Raw genomic sequence first — 20165 nt, 5'->3', positions numbered from 1 at the left:
CCAGTTATAACGCATGCAGAAAATAGTGGGGAGGAGTGTTAGGGAGAGACAGTGGTGTGTGTGGATGGGAAGTGCCACATGCAACCCACTGAGGTTTGATGCATGGCCCAAGAGACTTTGTTTACTGTTGCCCATGCACAAGGTTACCAGATTTTGCTGGCTTTCATCCACATAGTTTTTTCTTTTCCTGAATTACGAAAGTGGCGTGCAATTAAAGCAAGGGCATGTAAAGTGAGGTGCATGCTGATGGCACACAATGTTGTGAGAGAGCCGTGTGTCCCTCTGCATCCAATCCCAGCATTGCTTTAGTTCAGTTGGCACACCTTTGCAAATTCTAGGTAGCCAAGTGCAGTGAGTAAAATGATCCTATCCCAGGAGACTTTCTTGGCTACAATAGTCTTGCAGCCAACAGAGATGAAGCAGGACCATTCATGCGGCTCACTCACGAGCTTAGGTTGCCCATCGTTGCAGTAGAGAAAAGAAGATGAATGGGAAAGATATTGGGAGAAAAAAAGATGTAGCAGATTAGAGATAAGAGAATAGAGGAGATCACTGATTTCAGAATAGGAAATTGGATGAGTGCTTCTCTAGACTGCTGTTTTTCACAACGAAAAAAAAATCCCCAGGGCAGTATTAATTTTTCAGAAACACAAACCTGTTCATAGGATTGCCATCACCCAAACTGGTTGAGAGACAGGAATATTAATTTAAATATGGATGATGACAAACCATTTTCCATGTGTAATTTTAAAAACAAATGTTAAAGTAACTTTTGTAAGAACAGCCACATGGGAAAAGTTAGTTGTGTTTTCAGTGGTCAGGTTAAGCCAGACAAAATTTGGGTTAACTTAATGGTGGGAGATCTGACTGGAACCAAGAATCTGAGGGGGAGGGAAGACCAAGTTAGACATGTGTCTGCAGTAATTGAACTTGACAGTATGACCAGTCCTCTTAGAAAAAGATTTCCTCTCCCATTTGTGTCTGAACAATTCTTTATCAACCTGGGGATTTAAACGTGTGACTGCATACAATCTTACTGTCTCTTTACTAAATCTATATCAGTAGACTAGGTACATGTATAGTTGTATACAGACTTGTGGCATAGTAGCTGTACATCTGTACAATTAATATAATTCCATAGTTGATTACTCTATAATCATACAGATAGAGCATTAACAGAAACATTAATGAATATACAACATCAACAAAAATTATGGAAATTATAAAGTTAAAATCAGCCACCCAGCCAGAGTCCATGTAGTTTCATGAATACCAGTGAAGAATTTATATTGATGGAAATAGAGAAATATTTACAGGGTTCAAACTGCTATTATCTGCGTGATTTAGAAGCCTGTAACCCTTAGTTATTAAGCTTCCGCACACACTCTACTTTTATGCAAAATTTAATGAAAAGCAGACTTACTATTGAATATATTGTTTTGCCTATCAACAAAAGGAGTTACATTTAAAATATTTTTGCCTAATAAAGATAAGTGTTGGCAGTGTAATGATTCATTTGGCACTGAGAGATAAAATCATGACTGACTTTTTAATTAAAAAAAAAAAAAAAAACTCCAACAAGATTTGAATTCAGTGTGAAATAGACACTTGAACGAAAGACTGTGAAAGCTGTTATCTTGGAAATGGGTCCCAGCAGTCCAAGCTTTTTGTATCATCTGCTCTTCTTGCAGGGTGAGGCGAGCCTTAAGTGGGCCAAAGTAGCACTCAGAGTAGTTTGTCCAATGAGTAGCTTGTACCAGGACATTCAAAGGATCAGACTGATTCAAAGCATCTCTGAGAGAGCTGCTGCTGGCAAGTTTCCAGTGAATTCCCTGGGCAGTAGAGGTGATAGGGAAGTTTCTGACAAAACATTTTTTGTTGGAATTGTCAATTGATTGAAACCAAATCTGTTCATGAGAGAGAGCTGGTTTCAGTGAATCTCCTGATTCAGAAACTTTTTTATGAAAAAAATAAAGGTTTAAATAACGGAGCTGACATGTTCCATCTCAATATTTTTTAAATGAAAAGCTTTGTTTTGATTCAAATGGCTTTTTCATTTAGAAATTTTAGTCAATCTGCCTTTTTTTTTTAAATGTTGGAATCAATATCAAAATGACCAAAACAAAATATTTCAACTGAACCATTCTGAAAGCTATTTTGGCTTATTAATTTATGAACATTTTCATTTATTTTTAAATACAGGCATATTAACAATCAGCCACTTCCTATGCTCTTTATTTGTCTTTCCCAATTCTTTCCTGTGTGTACTTTCCTGATAATATTGGGTGTCTAAGGGACAGATTTTTAAAGGTGTGTAGGCACATAAAGGAGCAGATAGGCACCTCCTAGGATTTTAAAAAGTTCCCAGGCACCCATTTTTTTATTGTTTACAATGGGATTTGGGTCCTTAGAAGCTGAAAATCCCACTAGATGCTTATCTACATCTTCAGGTGTCTAAATACCTGAATGATTTAAGAACCTGTGTCCTGTTTCAAAAAGTGGAGGTTGTTTATTTTTACACTGTAGTCTGTGTCTACACTACCAGTTCACTGCACTGAAACTCCCTCTCTCAGAGGTATTAACACCTACACTCCCAAGTGCAACAGGTTTCATCCCTGTTAAGCACCAGCGTAGATATGCTGCAGCACTGGGAGCCACACTCCCAGCCCTGTTTGCTACTCCCTTCATCAGGGTGTGTAGTGTGTCCACATAGCCATATTAAAGCATAATGTTGTCGATATAGAAATAACCTAAGCCTAAGATACATTGACAGTCAGTGGGATATCAGCTTCTGGGTCACTTAAGCATTTTCTGAAAATGTGCACTTGATGCAATAAGACCTCCTCCTACCTCTTCCTGAGCAGATCATTCTATACAATGCATGCTAAGACTGTGTGGGTGTATAAAGAGTCCTTGCACAATAGTGCATGGGCCATTCAGAGATCAAGAAATGTAGAGTGCAATGTCAGTCATAGAAATCCCATAGATAGAGAGGGCAAGGTGGTGAGGCAGTGGCCATATCCCTTTCCATATTTGGGAGATAGGAAGATGGGAGTATCGTGTTCAGGGGTGTTTCAGCCCCTTATTAGGATGTGATCCTGGGAAAATTGTGCCTGAGTCAGCTATGATGGCTCTGGGAACTGCTACTGGAATAATTATTCCTCTGTATCTCTCCAGAGTGGTCTGCAGTGTGCCAACCAGCATTTGAACGGAAATGTCATTGTGTCCAAATGGTATTGTTTTTGTAATTTATTGTACAAGTATATAACCTATTATTAAAGTACTCTTTAAAGCAATAGGATTATCATGACCCTCTCGCTATTGTTTTGTGTCTTAATTATTTCTGACATACATATAATCTTTACTTTAGTTGTTGATAGGGGTTTTTTGTTTGAAAAGGCAGAAAATAAACATCTTTATAGTTTGAGCACGTGGCATTGTCAAATTGCTGAGTTATTTGGCGAGTGTGTGTGTGTGTGTGTGTGTGTGTGTGTGTGTGCACACAGTATAGCCGCTTTTCCTTTCAGAACTTTTTTTCTGAACTTTTTTTAAATAAAGAAAAATTGCTAAATAGGTTATAATAAAAGCAAAGGATACTTAGACAGAATGTTATTTATAGTGTTCTACCTTTTGAATCAACCGTGGCAGTTGATTTAAAATAAGTTTTATTTAATAGGTATTGTATTGCACACCAAAGATAATTTAAGCTAATGTCAAGGACAAGTGTTATCTATTCCTTTGTTGTAGTGAGGTATTGAAATTAATGAGTGGAACAGAAAGGAATCAGAAAATGTTTGAAGTTTTTCATCTCTGTCTCTAGATGGGTATTTTTAATCACATTCTCCTGGCTTTTGCATGCAAATTAAATTGAACAGCATACTCTATAAAATTAGCAGTTATATTTTACAAAATCTATTTTCTTGAACTTTAATATGTTGCAAATGTTGGCTTGTGCTTTTAGTTCGCTGGATACTTTTTGTACTTTAGTTCAAATTAAAATCTTAGATTTTTAAATGTTGGTTTAATCCAGTAACATAGAAGAATTGATAGCCTTTGTATTTGAGAGGCTGCAATAGCCATTTTCTCTTTGTGTTTAAGGACTGCAGCTCGAAATGACAGATGAGTCAAGTGTTAGATTTAATATATCTTTATTTGAACAATATATCTTGCAGTGTGACACCAGCCCCTCTAATAACCCCACTGTCTGAATTACTTACTGCATAGCGTCACTGCTTAACTGGCGACCCCTGTGTCAGTAGTAAAAGACAGGGCTCCTGTCTGACCCACATTTTTTACTTGAAAAGCTGCTGACCTGCAGAGAGTCACCTCACACCCACATACTCCACTGAATACAGAAGAGTGGAGAACAATCAGGGCCCTTTTAGAAGCCTGCCCTCTTAAAAGGAGACAGCATTTTATGGCGCACATTGAAGATGTACATTGCTTGCAAAGTGATATTAACATCTTTCCCCCAGTGTTGGTCACATATTTTGTTAGTGCTGAGGGAACAAGTCTGAGAGTGAGGAAATCTGGTTATTCACACAGTTTGGAAGTGTACCTGTTTGTCTTTACAAGTAAAGCTCCTTCATATATTGTACAGCTCTCCCTGTGACTCTACCAAGATGTCTATTCTCTTTCTCCTTTTAAAAATTAATTGGTCACACACTGTGTCACATAATATGGCTAGTCTTAGTTCAAAGAATGTCCTGAGTCTCAAACAAAGAAGGTTGCTTTTACAAAATGAGTAGCTTTAGCTATAGACTCATTTGTAGTTGTTGAAGGTGAGGAAAATAACAAGTATACCATTATACCCTGTATGCTTCCAAAGTGAGATCCAACAAAAACTCCCACCAATTAAAATCATAACATTAACATTGGAACTTTGAACACAGTACTGTAGCCACTTGGTACATTGAATTCCCACTCTTTTCAATGAGAGCATCATGCATAAGTGCTATGAAATTGACCCTTTTGACTCCATTTAAAGGGAGCTTAGTAATTAAAGAACAAAAACTTCTTTCAAAATGTATTGTTGTTACTATTGTTACAAGTAACATCTAAGGTGAACTAAAATGGAAAGAGCTGTGTGATTTAAAAAACAACACCTTTCCCTCTGTTTTCCAGTTTTCTTTTGGCATCGTTTTTATCTGTTGGTTTTAGTTCATCACACAGGAGGGAAAAATATAGTAAAAACCCAGAAAATCTACAAAACTAGCTAGAGGATGTGGAGGCAAACATGGTACCTGAAACTACTTTTATCTCCTATTTTGGAAGCAGACTAGATTGAATTTTGATAATCTTCATAATAGGGATGTTAAATATTGAGTAATTAACTGACTGAATAGTCGATGCATTTTTTGCATCAACTGTTTAATTTGTTGATAGAGCGTGCTTCTGCCTTTGAAGGACAATGGATGCTCCTGGTCCAGTCAGCTTGGGAGCCTAAGGGCAGGAGGGCCACCCAGGCTGGACATTCAACCTGTAGTGACCCCCTGAGAACTAGTTGAGATATGGATTTTTAAGGGAATGACAAAGGCTGGTAGGTAAAGTTGTTTGTATCTTTAAAGGGCACTTCTGTAGTTAGCCAGTGGGACTAGGAATGACTTGTAGTCAGACCTCCATAGTGTTTTTCCACTGAAGTATGAATGTGCCTTGTAATTTTTGAGTACCACTTGATTTACATTTCTTATATGTGTTTTACAAAAATACTAATATGAAGTGAATATCCGATGGGAGAATTTGGATTTTATATTTTGCATTGTCTAAACTTTCATTTGTACTCTCTTCAAATTAAATTGTTAAATAGTGTTGGGATTAGCATTACATTACAATGATATTATCAGTGTTATCCAGCATCATTTATGGAGTGCTAGTGATTCCATGGTAATTTCATGTTGAGGAAATAGGACAGGTAAAAGCTGATTCCTTGAAGTTACTAAAAAGTGTTTTTATTTGTGTTGTAGTTTGTTTGAAATTTAAATCGATCCTGTCCTTTCTAAGTATTAAGCTTCCCTTTCTGTTGTTTGTATATCTGTAGAGACCTTACTTAAGATGCTTCTGCTTTTTGCCATTTGAAATTTTGTTGCAGGTTTATGGGCAATAAAGCATACATTTGCTAAAATGTCACTTTTTGCTTTATTTTTGTCCTCTCACCTGTCTATGGAAACAGTAGTTACATTTAAACGGGGTTTTAATGAAGCATGGTGGAGATTCCATGATAAAGTATTTAGGACTGTCACTACCACTAAAGTCAGTTCAGTCATCAGAAAACTTACAAATTGATTTTTTTATAGTTAGTTTTCTTAGTGTTTAAATAATAACTGGTTGTTATCTCAGTAAACACACTGCTAAATTCCATATTATACCTATGTTTGTTCTACATTTGCCATTCATATATAGGGAAATGTTGATTATCCTTAAGTTGTTGTTTATGGTTTTTGGTGCCTGAGGTAGCTGTAAAATAATTAGTATTTTATCCTATGAAATAGATACTTTTTAGATCAATATCTTAGAAACTTTTTTGTAATATGAAGAATGCTTTGCTTACTCTGTATCACCAATTCCACCCAATTCCCATTTAAATACTATTTACAAAAGTCTGTTTCTTCCCTATGCCGGTCTGATTAGGTAATTCCTACACCTAGTGCAGGGATTGAATTTCTGACACATAGTAGAGGCTTGCTTACTACTGCATGACTGTCTGACAAAGGTGGCTCATTAGGAAAGAATGCCAAGGATCCTTTTGTTTAGATCTTCTGTCATAAGTCTCCAGCGCGCCACGCTCCCCCTGCCTTGGGATTTCTGCACACATACTACAAAGGATATACTCAAGTCTCTCTCACTCATTGAACTCTCCCACATTAGTAGATCAGGCAAATGGCTAGGAGGAACACGCAGAAAGAAAGGTTTGCTTATTGGGCCTCATTAGATAGTCCTTGCAGCCAGTCTTTGTCAGTAATTTGTAAGAGAATTACTCTTCAAAACATTCCTGGTTTGGATGTACACTTTGAACAGGCTCCTTCAGATTTCAGAATCTGATATGGAACAGGATTGAAATCTTTCTCCCCCAGCTCCAAAGGTATCCATGGAGCTAAACGTAAAAGCATAAGACAAACATTTCAATCCCAGCAGGTGATGAACCCAAACTGAAAGGTGTTGAGTGCCACCACTTTGCATTGACTCCACTGGGACTTAAGGACGTTCTATTAAGTCTCAAGAGCTCTCAGAACTCTGTGTGATTGGACTCTCACTGACAAGAGCAAGATAGCATATTTTTGATTTTTCAGATTTTCCTGTTGGTTTCATATGTCTTTAAAGAATGCTGACATTTTCAACGTATTAAAAACAGTACCATACTAATAGGTTTGATTAATATGTGAATGAGTAATCCCTCCCTGTCATTGGGGAGTGGAGCTAAGCACAGAGGTGGGCAATAATTTTAGCCAGAGGGCCACTTTAGAAATTTTTGAACTGGCCCCAGGCCAGTCCAGAAAGGTCGGGGCCTTTATTGGAATGGGTGGGGCCAGGACGGTTCTCTATTTCCCCGCCCACAGATCCTGATTGGCCTGGGGGTGGTGAGAGCACATGAAGTCTTTGCCCCCAATCCTCCAGAGAGAACTGCTAGCTGTTCTGAACAGCTGGCGGTTCCCTCTAAGCACCCAGACCTCTGGTGGTGAGAAGAGACTTCGCATGCTCCCTCCTGCTCCCAGGTTAATCGGCAGGAAGTCTCTTGCTCCCTGAAACACTGGCCACATTTCATTGCAAGAGGGGTTGTCCAAAGAAGGTGGCTTGCATTTCACTTGTAGGTGGCTAATATTCTTAATTGAAAAGTACCTGGAACAACCAGGCCAGCATTTCCTGGATATGCCAGGAAATTTTGCTAAGAAAGCTATTGTGATACAAACTCAGTGTCTTGTAAACAAATTGAGCCAATATGGCAAAAATGTGAAGAGTTTTTCATTCACTTACATATCAATGCTAGGAGCCTCGATCACAATCAAGGGAAATTGGAAACTTTTGTCAGTTAAAAAGAAAATCATACAAATGGCATTAATAAAACCTGGTGAAAGATTTGCATTATTGGAATGTTAATATTCACTGGTTATACCCTATTCAGGAAAGATAGAATGAGTTAGAGGTGGGGGTGGCACTTCACAATACTTGTTTTAGATTTATTAATGATGATCCAAAACCACAGCACCTAACTAAAAAAGCCTGGTTCCAGGGGGCTAATGATAATGGTAGGTGGGTTACAGGTCACTGAATCAGACCAGGGATGAATCTCTCTGTAAGCACCTGTCTGTAAAGCGTGGAAAGAATGGGTTGTGGCATGGCCGACTTCAGACTGGGGACACATGCTGGAGATCTCATTCAGCCAGTAGTAAATCGTTAGTTCCTTAAAAAAAAAAACATGCCTGCGCCCTTGACCTACAGATGATTGTTTTCTAACATAAAAGGTGTTAGATATCCACCATGAGAGTGATATTTTATTCTTTACTATGATGAATAAAGATGAATTCATTACTAACCTGATTGATGGTTGCCTAGGAATCAGCGATCATAATTTGGTTATATTTAATATAGACAAATAGGGGGCAGTCCAGACAGAAATATATATGTGCTTCATACTTCAAAGGGGCTAATTTCCAAAACCAGAATAAATTTAAGAGATAAATTGAGTGGAAAAACTTAGAGGGAAAATTTTAGAGAGAAAAATATGAATTGGCAATTGGAAACTGTTTAAGGAAAGTATTTTTTGATGGACAAAAAGCTGAAATTCCAGAGTTAAGAGGAAAACTTAAACAAAAAGCCTATCTTAGTCCAGAATGAAGTAATCCCTTATGTGGTTAAAAAAAAAAAGAAGGATGATTTGCTTATATCACATGAGAATGTTGAAGTATTTTTCAGTCTGTTAGCAACTGAGGAAGATATTAAACGATGTCTTTTAGGGACAAACATTTTAAAATTAATAGATGAGGTAACTTGCACCTAGGAGTACTAAAACAAGTGGCTGAGGAAATCTCAGTCCTGTTGATGTTAATTTCTAATGCATTTAAGAATTTAATACCAGGGAATTTCCAGAAGACAGAGAGGGCAAGTGAAATAGGACATAGGCAACTATAGTTGGATTGTATTTTTTCAAAAAATAATGGAAAAGCTGATGAGAGACTTAATTGGTAAGAATTAAAAAAAAGTGATATTAATACCATCCATCAACATGGAGGTAAGGAGTATCGGTCTTGTCCGATAAATGTGATTTAAGTCTTTGGTGAGAAGTTCAGTAAAGGTAACTATATAGATGAAATGTTATGGCATTTGACTTAGTACTGTACAACATTCTGATTAAATTATTACTACTATACTATTAATAAAGTATGTTAAATAGATTAGGAGTTGGTTATTTCAAAAAGTAGTTGTCTGAGAGGAATCATCTTTGAATGGGTGTATTCCTAGGGTTTGACACTGGGTCTGGCACAATTCAAAATTTTTCATCAATGATCTGGAATTAACAATAAAATCGTTGCTGCTCAAACTTGTGGATGACACACAAATCGATACGATAACAAATGATGATGAAGATGCATTGTCATACAGAGATTTGGATTGGTTGGCATGCTTGGCTCATTCAAACAACATGCATTTTAATGCAGCCAAACAATAAGTCATACATTTAGAAACAATTCCTGCAACAAGGGGGACTGTATCCTGTGAAGCAGCAATACTCAAGGGGATTATTGGTCATAGTAGACAAGCAACTAACAAATGTGTTCTGTTGTATTCATTTTGATGGAATATATGCTTTGAAAGAGTCCCAAAGGTGTTAACATGACCTTGCCCTTGTCCAACATTAAACAGTGTTAAACAAGGTTCATGGTTCAGAGACCTCATCCTGCTTAGTTTCATGGCAAACACATCATTAAAAATGTTTTAATTAAAGATACAGAAAAGAGGGAAACAAAGCATTTGATATGGAAAGTATTTTCAGGGAAATTTTTTAATAACATTTTTTGTTCCCTTTCTATTTAGCTGTAGGCTCTTGAAAAGTGAAGTTTGGGTGGGGGGAATGGCTGAAGAAAAGCTCGGCGAAAGCCTGAAAGCACGTCTCTTTCCAAAGGAAGTTTGTCCAATAAAAGATTGCTCACTCACCCTGTCTTCCAGTTTTTGACAGTCTCTTGGGCCGTGTCCAGACTCAGGGGTTTTTTCGAGAAAAGTAGCCTTTTCCCGAAAAAACTTCCCCTGCGTCCAGACTCAAGCCGCGTTCTTTCGAAATTATTTCGAAATAACGCGGCTTTTCTTTCGATGGCGGTAAACCTCGTTTCACGAGGAAGAACGCCTTCTTTCGAAAGTTCCTCTTTCGAAAGAAGGAGTTCTTCAATGTAAAGAGGCCGTCTTCGAAAGAGAGCATCCAGACTCGCTGGGTGCTCTCTTTCGAAAAAGCGGATTTCTCTTTCGAAAGATCCGCCTGCAGTCTAGACACGATCTTTTGAAAGAGGCTCTTTCGAAAGATGCTTTCGAAAGAGCCTCTTTCGAAAGAAGCCTGCAGTCTAGACATAGCCTTGGGGTGCATCTACACAGCACAGTTATTTCGAAATAACTGATATAATTCCAAAATAACAATACGAGTGTCTACACATTAATTCTGCTATTTTGAAATATCAAAATAACAGACAGCTTATTCCGACTTTGTAAACCTCATTCCATGAGAAATAACTCCTATTCCGAAATAGCTATTTTGAAATAGCTGTAGTGTCGTCATTCCACTGCTGCTCTTTCCCAGGGTCATTCAAAATAATAGCTCCCCATTGCTTCCTGGGGCTCTAAATCAAGATAATACATCCACATTAGGGAAGCCTACTTTGGACTAATTTTGAGGCTTCCCTGTAGTGTATACGTGTTACTTTGAAATAAGCTTTTGCAGAGTATTTCTTGCAGAATAGCTTATTTCGAAATAAGTGCGCTGTGTAGATGTACCCTCGGATGGTAATAACTGTTCTTTCTGGGAGAAGGGAAGTTAGTTGAAATAGGCTGAAGCAGTGGTGTGATTGCTAATGTTCAGTCCTGTTTTACAATAACACATGCACACAAAGAAAGGGAAAGAAAACTACAGAAAAATGTGACTTCTGTCTGTTTACTTTCACTTGCAGTCTCATTGCTGGAAAAAACACAGGGCTAGCACATGTGGTGCGTCTTTCTTTTTGTAAGTCACTTTGGGATGTGACAAACTTGTACTAATCGTGGGCTTGCTGGTGTGTGTGTGTTTGTGTGTGTAAAAGTGTAAACCTGCCTTGCTGGTCATAGGCTTACAGAACTATTGCAAAATATCTCTCCATGGTTGACTAATCCAGCCTCGTATTAGACAGAAAGAAAAAGGAGGAGGATAGGATAGAAGGGGAAAAATAAGGTAATAGTGGGGATTCAGCAAAAGTAGGTGAAGGTGGTAATGTCATCTGACTCTTTCTCTCTCTTTGTGTCAGTGTTGTTAAGACATCACTTGGGATGAAATTCTGATGTAATTACAGCAGAATCAGTGTCTTGGGATGGTGAAGCTCACTGCAGCAGTTATTGGCAGACATCATCTTTTTTATCTGCCTTTTTTCTACCAGATTTCTTTTCTTTTGAAGACCCCAAAAGCTTGTGATGGTCTGAATAATCTTTCCTCTCATTATTTTCTTCACCCATTAGGCCTTCACTGAATCTAGAAAGCCATTTTTTAAAATTAGATGTCTTTTATTTAAATGTTTTTGAGCATTACATGAAATCCAATTATATATGTGTGCATACCGTTCTTTTCTTTATATTGTCTATAATACAACATTAAATCACTTGGATTTCTGTAGCTGGCTCTTAGGTTTCAGTTTTTAAAAAGCTGCAGTTATATTGTATTGGCTAGTAGAATATTTCTGTTATTGGAATTGAAAGAGGATTTGTTTAGAATATAGTCCAATTTTAGAGTACAGGCAGTCCCCGGGTTACATGGATCCGACTTACATCGGATCCCTACTTACAAACGGGGTGAGGCAACCCCGCACTAGCTGCTTCCCCCCAGCAGACCAGGGAGACACGAAGCTAGCGCCCCCCCCCCCCCCAGCAGACCAGAGAGACGCAGAGTGGCTTTTCTCAGCAGACACCTCAGCTTGAAAATAAAGGACTGAGGGAAGTGAGGTGTAGGAGAATAAAACTGAGCTCTGGAGAAATGTTTGGCTAGAGTTTCCCCTACAATATGTACCAGTTCCGACTTACATACAAATTCAACTTAAGAACAAACCTACAGTCCCTATCTTGTACGTAACCCGGGGACTGCCTGTATTGGGTTCTAAATCTAAAAGTGCTGTTAATAAGACAAGAGCTGAAATAAATATATGAGAATACTAACTGATATATGCATGAATTGTGAGCCTGATACTAACTTGGGTAAATTGGATATGCTCCTTGACTTTAAAGGAACAATGCTAGTTTACGCCAGTTGAGGATCTAGCTCAGTATTCAAAATTTACCAACTGCTGTTTCCATGTAATTTGCAATACACACGTCAAGCTGAATTAAGACCATCAGTTAACTAAATTAGAGATGGTGATAAGCCAGTGGTTGCGTGGTGCCAGATTTCATTCCCATCTGTCAGTTTATGAAGTCCAGGAATTCAGTCCCATACCTTGCTAACCTTGTGTGATTAAGTCTGCTTCAAGCCACTAATCAGGAATTCAGTTCTTGACCTCTGAGGAAATCTTGAAGACCTAGGGAAGAACTTGAGCTCTCTCTAGTTGGTTTAATATCCCATTTACAAAGGAGCCTAAAAGTATATCTACACTACAAATGAAATCCCATACCTGGCCTTTTCCAGCTGACTCAAGGTCATGGGGCTCCAGCCATAAGGACAGAAGTTGCTAGCATGATCTTTTTTCAGAGTTAATCAGGAGCAGTATTGTGCAGAACTGGAAGTCTAACAGAGAGTTGATTGCCCTGATTTCGAACTATAAGCATTTGCTGTTGTCCCTCAAAAGCTCCAGAAAGTTACTGCAGTGTTTCATGATTAAAAACATGCACCCTGCAAAATTATTAGCTAGTTCAGTTAAATTGTTCCTGAGAAAAGTTAAGATGATGTCTTCTCAGAATTTGTGAAACAGTGTTTTTAAGCAGAGAAATATATTCATAGGTGGTGATGTCTAAGAGTACGTCTAGACTACATGCCTCTGTCGCCAGAGGCATGTAGATTAGGCTACCAGACATAGTAAAATGAAGCAGCGATTTAAATTTAAATTTAAATTTACATGGCTGCCGCGCTGAGCCGACAAACAGCTGATCAGCTGTTTGTCGGCTCAGCGCGATAGTCTGAACGCGCGGGTGTCAACATCAAAGGTATTTGTCGACCACCCAGGAAAACCTCATCCCAGGAGTCTGGCTCAGCGCGATAGTCTGAACGCGTGGGTGTCAACATCAAAGGTATTTGTCGACCACCCAGGAAAACCTCATCCCAGGAGTCTGGCACTTCATAGTGCTGTAGCTTGCTGCACCCTTGGTGTGTGTTTTCACACAACAGGGAGACAAAATTACAGTGCAGTAAAGTGGAAATGTAAAGAAGCTCTTCTTCATTATCCATCCTCTTTTTCCATTGGATAGTAAAAGCATGTCATGATTCCACAGTTTATCTTTGTAGATAAGTCTGATAAAAGCTGATCTTCGAATCTTGAGATGATGTGTCAGATGAATAGTGCATGCTTGGCCTCAAAATGTAGCTGGCATCCCAGGCTACTTGCAGGCCATCTCTACTAACATAATGAAAGGACGAGTTCCCTGGGAAAACAGGCTAAATTAGCCTACTGGTGATTTATGCCCACAGAAATGGTTTTTCAATCCTTAATTAATACACCCTGAAGCCCTAGGTGTGTAATCTAAGGAATGGAACACCTTTCTTCAAGTTAGCATTGAGCTGGTTCTTTGTCATGTGTGTTGGTCATGCAACAGCATCAGTTTGGGATTAATGTAAGAGGAGCTTATTTGTGTAATGGAGCACATCTCTTCACCCCCATACTCCTACAGCCTCCCCATTGCCCTAACGCAAGTATTGGAAAACCAGAATCCACTCCAAATTCTCCAGGAGCTGAAGACTTTCTAGACTCTAATTCGAGAGCATAATTAATCTTGTAAAATTACAAATGTGTTCTACAGTAAATGTCCAAAATGCTGCAGCAGAATAAGTGATGTGTTTTATTACAAATCATTACCGAGGAATAAGAAAAAGAAGTTATCAGGATCTCAGAACTTGAATATGGTGTATCTGTTTTTTCCTGGTAATGTGCAAAAATGTTAAATTTGGATGTGTTTTTCAATGAATTGAAACCTTATGAAGCAGGCTTGGTGCTGTCAGCACTAGTGAATAACTGCTAAGATGTGGGGGAAACTTGAAATGGGAAATGCTAATTTTCCAAGTTTGTACTGTTAGTATGGTCTTTAGGTTACAAACTGACTAGCTGGAATACAGAGAAAGCTGGAGGCAACTTACAGTAAAAGGCATATCATGCCAGAAATCAAGAAACATTTGTCAGCCAGCTTCAAGGGAACAAAATGTGATTTTGGGATAATGTTTGACACACATTCTGTAGGGAAAAAACAGTTTGACATGCCTTTTTGAGAAAGTTTTAAATGTATTTTTCATGTCCTGGTGCTATAAATAAGACTCTTCTATCTAGACTATCCCTTCAGTGTCATTGTCAGTAGAATCTTGCAACTTGACACTCCTGAGCTGAGCCATTGTGAATTGCTGGACTTTGTCAATTAGTGCATCAGTAAAAATAAGTCAATAACATTCAGGATAAAAATCATAAAGCATATTTGCAAGTTTCAGTTTCCATTAGTTATGATGCTTCACAATATACCAAAAGTGTGCTTTTGGTATATTTATGAAGATACAGAAGTCTTCATAAGAAAAAGAGGTGATCTCTACAGCCGTCATCTACCTTTGGTGTGAAGGGAAGACAGATATTTTGTGTAAATTAATGCTCCCTGCCTTTCAAATTGGTCTGGAAAAGGGACCAATTGGCCCATGACATTAGATTTTTCAAGCTTTAAACTCATATTTTCTAATTTTTGTAAATATGTTTCTTGCCCCTGTTTTATCAAAGTACCACAGAAACAAGGGAAATAACAGAACTGTGTGAATTATGTCATTTCACAAACAAACTGAAAAACTAAAGGAAATATTTTTTTCTGTAATCTCTTTTGATCACGGTAATTTTAGGTGGTGTTTAGAACAATAGTAGGTAAACAGTTTTCAGGGAGAAATGTGACTTAAGTTGTCTGTGTCCATTTAACCACCAGCTTGGACAGTTGGAGGCAGTATTTTCTTGGAAGTGCTTGTTAGATGTTACATTACAGAGGAGTTTGGAGAAGCCAGGGAGTCCAAATAAACATAAGAATTTTCCCCGGGAAGTTCTTCACTTTAAATTTGAGTGCATATGAAACCAACCTTTTGTTTTTAAAATGGGTCATGGAGGTTGACAAAACTGGATAGATTATTTTCATTCCAAATAAATGTTGGCATTTATTTAATAGGGAAAAATACCTAAGACTCATTTAGATATATTAGTTTTTTGTCTGTGTAGCGCTGAGAATAGATTTAGGGAATTTATCTCTCTTAAATTGAAGTGACTTGTATAAATCTTTATCAAGCTCTAGTTAAAGGGAATGGGGTTTTTATTTTTATTTATTTTGTCTGCCTTGGGAAATCCTACTTCATGCAAAGACAGAAATATCTCTGGAGAGTTGGTTAATGAAACTTTTTTGGACCTGCACTCATATATTGTATTAAAATAAATAATGTATAGTAGTAAGTATCAATTACAACATTTTAGGATGGCTCCATACGTTCCATAGCCTTCAGTACATGCACCAATATTTTAGTGTGTGGTATTCCTGATCAGACACATTTATTTAATAAAGCTGTCTGTTTATTGCTACTTACCATTGTACTCTCAGGGCATATTCAACCCTCTGGTTACAGGAGAGTAGAGGTTGCACCTTTTTGTATGCACATGCATTAAGATGACTTATTCATTGAGAAATAGGGCCAAAGACATTTCCTAGGGGGTTGCCAGAAAAACTAAGCTTTATTTTCCAGAGGTGACTCCGTCTTGGTGAGCCTGTTTCTTAGACTAGTCTGCTGAGCATTTTAAGGAATGTGGTGTTTGACACTGAGCCTATATGACCATACCACGTTCCTGGTGGACTTGCTACTGGTAGGTACGAGGAGTGACTTAGCCCTCACACATTATGTTAAGGTCACTATTTGATAAGAAGGGATAATGTGGTGCTGATTTACAATGGCACGTGTATGTTGCTGTTTTTAACAATAGGTTGCATTGTCATTCACAGCTTGTAGCCATATTTGATGAACAAGATCCACACCATGGTGGTGATGGCACCAGCGCTAGCTCAACAGGTACTCAAAGTCCAGAGATTTTTGGCAGTGAACTTGGCTCCAATTCTGTGTCAGCCTTTCAGCCTTATCAAGCAACAAGTGAAATTGAAGTCACACCTTCAGTTCTTCGGGCTAGTAAGTAAAAACTCTCAATGCCTCTGCACATTTCATCTTAATTAAGAGGATGCCAGCTTCTGTTACCCATTCATGCTGTTGGGAATATGATTCATTATCTGTCCTTATCAAAAGTTGATTAAAGTTCAGAATTTGGGTAAATGTTTGGTGCATACAAGTAAATAAGCCTCTACATTTCAATAAATTGTATACAGGTGCTTTAAAGAGCAATAAGCTCTTTTGTGTCTGTCTCCAGTTTTAAATTGCATAAACACAGAAAATTATAACAATCTCCAAGTGAAGTCACCGTGTGTGTAGTTTCCAATTTGCCAGTTTTTATTTATATAATAAAGATGAAAAGAGAAATATTCAACTATAAATAGCAGTAGCTGCACTCTTCCCCAATCTGTGAAGGCATATATGGTACTTTTCCCCCTTCAAATTAAACACCTGGTGATGCAGATAGAAAAATCCCCTTTTTGAAACAGTCAGAAAAAGTTTTTATTTTGTTTATTTCAGAGCTGGAAGTGTTATGCTCAAGTCTGTAAACTGAGTGAGGCAGGAAGTACATTTACCTTTGTGTTTGTACAGCACTTAGCACAGCATAACCATGATCCTGCAAGGGCCTCGGTACACTATTTTATTATAAGGAGTAAAAATTTGAGGGCTCTCCTCTTTTTAGGTGTTTCAGTCTTAAATTATTGAAAAAATAATTTAAAAAGACCCATGTAAAGATGGTAATTAATATACTTTCACCCTCCCTTTCCCCGTAGAGCCATCAGCATTGTGTGCCTCCCACCCCTATTTATTTATTTTACATTGGTCCTTTTATTCTATGTTTGGGGATAATGTTGGGAATATTACTTGACTAATAATAGCTTGACAAGAGTTGCACTTCATCTTATTTAGACATCTAATATATAATAATATAGATTCCCTTGTGGAAAACTCTTGTAGAATATACTATGAATAAAGAGAATAGACTTCTATAAAAATGTAATGGCTTTTTAAAAGAAAAAATACCTTTGAAAACCTTGTGCAATTCAACAAAATATTTTTCAGTTGATTTTTCAATTATTGTATAAAATTCTAAGTGAAAATATATGTTTTTAATAAAATGGGTTTAGAATACTGCTAGAAAAGTTTTTTTCCCCATAAAGTTCTAAAAGAATTTTTTTGAAAGAGTAATCCACATAAAATAGATTATGGGAATAACATTTTAAAGTCAGTTGCAGTCTCACTAATTGTAATGATGGTGTAGCACTTTTAAAATATACGTAAGGGTCTATCAATAACCCAAAATGGCTTAGGGAAGGAGTATGGTCAAGTGACAGAGACAAAAATCTGCTCACTTGAGTTTTGCTCTCAGCTGTACTACTGGCTGACTCTCCATCAATTCAGTAGAAATTTAGCATTGCTAAATGCACACTCCAGTTGTTGGCTTGAGCCCTGCAAATAGCAGTGTCCTCTTGAGTTCCCAGCAATATGAAGTTTCTCAAGTTTAGGAAAATGTTAATATTTTTTCAGCGTTGGTGCCCTCTTCGTGTGGCTATGTCGTGTGTTCTCAGGGGCAAGGTAGGAATTTAAATTTCACCACTTTTGGGGTCAGATGTGCTCCTAGGATTTCTTCATACTCCATTCTGCATCCAGGCCTGAGAGGAGCTCACTGCCCCGTGAATCCCAGCAGAGGCTTGATCTTTGCTCCATTCACCTGGTTGTGGCCCTTCCAGGAGCTTGATCCTCCATCCCTCTGTCCGGTTATTGCAGGAGTTGAACCTCCCCTAGCTCTGTGGTCTGGGGCCGGAGAAGTTCTGTGCTCCCGACAATAATTGGGGAGAGGGAACCCTTACCCCTCATTCACCATTGCACATGCCCCTGCATGGTGTTTCAGGGCATGTATACAGTGATTGTAGCTTCCAGGCTGCTATGACACATTGGAGAAGACTCTCAAATTCAGTTGTTTATCATCGTATATATTTTATAGTGTGCACATGTAGCTCACAAGTTTATTGAAGGATACCCAGTGACTGGGAAGTGCTTTGAGATCCTGTGACGAAAGGTGCCACACAAGGGCAAAATATTATTTTAATATTCTCAGGAAGTGCAGCATCTCAAAATGTTTTTGTGATGCATGAAAAAATTTAAGTGAGTGAAATATTTTGGCATGAATGTGTTCATACCAATCAGAGATGTTCCATTTACTGTTTAGAATATGTTTCTCTGTATGTTGACAATGAGATGCATTTTGTGTTACAAGGAGTTCCAGCGCATAGCATAGAGCCAATCCAATAACATTATCTGATATTAGAGATACCTTTTCAAGTATTTTATTTGAATGCATGTTGAAAATTGTAATAATATGCCTCTTATATTTTCTTTTTAACTTGTGAAGGGAAGCATAGAATACATTTTTTTTCAGGATTTAATGTAATCACATTCTTACTGTGTGTAAGTTCTATTCAGGGTATAAAACCTTTCCAGTTTTCTGTTCAATGCAGATCCTGATTATTACATGTTGACAAGGTCATATATCTATTAATTGGATTGGAGATGGGATACAAAATTGCTATAATTATTGTAATTTTCTAGCTAATTGCATGGTTGGCAGTGAATATTTTACTTCTAACAGATGTAAAACAGTGTTCTGGCTGAAATTGTTTTATAGCATTTTCAACATTTTGTTTTACATCTCTAGTGTTTTTTTTGCCCACAAGTTGGGCTGTGTTTCTCAGAGGTTCAAATGCAAAGTATTGCTGTCCCCTTCTTCTGCCATTCACCTTCATGCAAGTGGTATGTAGTGTTCTGTTCTGAAGCAGTGTCTAAGCATATTAGGCTGGGGATTAAGGGCCTGCTGAGATTTTCATCTCTTTGTTCTGGTTGCCAAGTTACCCGTTTTGTTTACAAATCACGCCACCAGTCCTCCCCCAGAAAGGAAAAAAAGGTGAGATAGATAAGGTCCAGCTGGTCTCCCCACGCACAAACATGTAACCATGTACTGTGCACATTTGGGGGTGGCTCAAATTGGATCTTTGCAGCTAAATGTGAAAATGGAGTAATGCTGCTCAATAGTGTGAGAGCATCAATCATCAATAGAAATGCTTGCTCTTCCTAGTCACATTTTTTCTTACAGCCCATTCTCGTTGTTGTTGTTGTTGTTATTAGCTAAACTTACTGTTGCTGTATTTCAGCAGTTGTTGAGCTGGATTTTTTTATAATTGTATAGAATACGGTCTGTTTTGTGCGCACGCGCCTGTATGCTTCTAAGAGGAGGTTGGAAGCTCACTGCAGAAGATTGTTGAAACAGACTGATGTTTATTCCCTGCTGAAATATATACTGGAGGCGCAGGTGAAAATTGCCAAACCTAATGAGCAATTTGGCAGATAAGACAGGATGTCAGGCAGTGACAGTTCAGCAGCGGGTGCACTGTCTGTGAACCAAGTTGTTTGCTTCACAGTCTTTCATGTAAATACAGTAAATTTATTCCTTTTAAACTCCTGCATATATTTTTAGTCATTTACTTTGTATTGTTCTCCTTTAAAACACTGTATTTATATTTTTAATTTATAATTCATAATTATATTTCCTTAAATAACCAACAGGTGTGAAAATGTGTTCCAAATTGCATTTTGAGCATTTAGT

The 20165-nt window shown here is 37.9% G+C and overlaps 1 protein-coding gene across 13 annotated transcripts in view; it reads left to right on the top strand.

Moving 5' to 3' along the window:
• The window catches only part of PARD3 (par-3 family cell polarity regulator), a 677664-nt gene that overhangs the window by 253554 nt on the left and 403945 nt on the right, over positions 1-20165 (top strand). For 12 of the 13 annotated variants that reach the window (XM_075922689.1, XM_075922688.1, XM_075922683.1 and 9 more), the window contains one exon: positions 16366-16546. In XM_075922689.1, the coding sequence (XP_075778804.1) occupies positions 16366-16546 (181 nt within the window). Of the gene's footprint in view, positions 1-3082; positions 3234-16365; positions 16547-20165 lie in introns of those variants that run through there. The other variant, XM_075922686.1, reaches the window with a different exon arrangement.

Source organism: Pelodiscus sinensis, chromosome 2, assembly GCF_049634645.1.
Source record: "Pelodiscus sinensis isolate JC-2024 chromosome 2, ASM4963464v1, whole genome shotgun sequence".
In the NCBI taxonomy this organism is placed as follows: domain Eukaryota; kingdom Metazoa; phylum Chordata; order Testudines; family Trionychidae; genus Pelodiscus; species Pelodiscus sinensis.
Note: the sequence above shows the minus strand (reverse complement) of the source record. Positions and strands in the feature narration are given on the sequence as shown.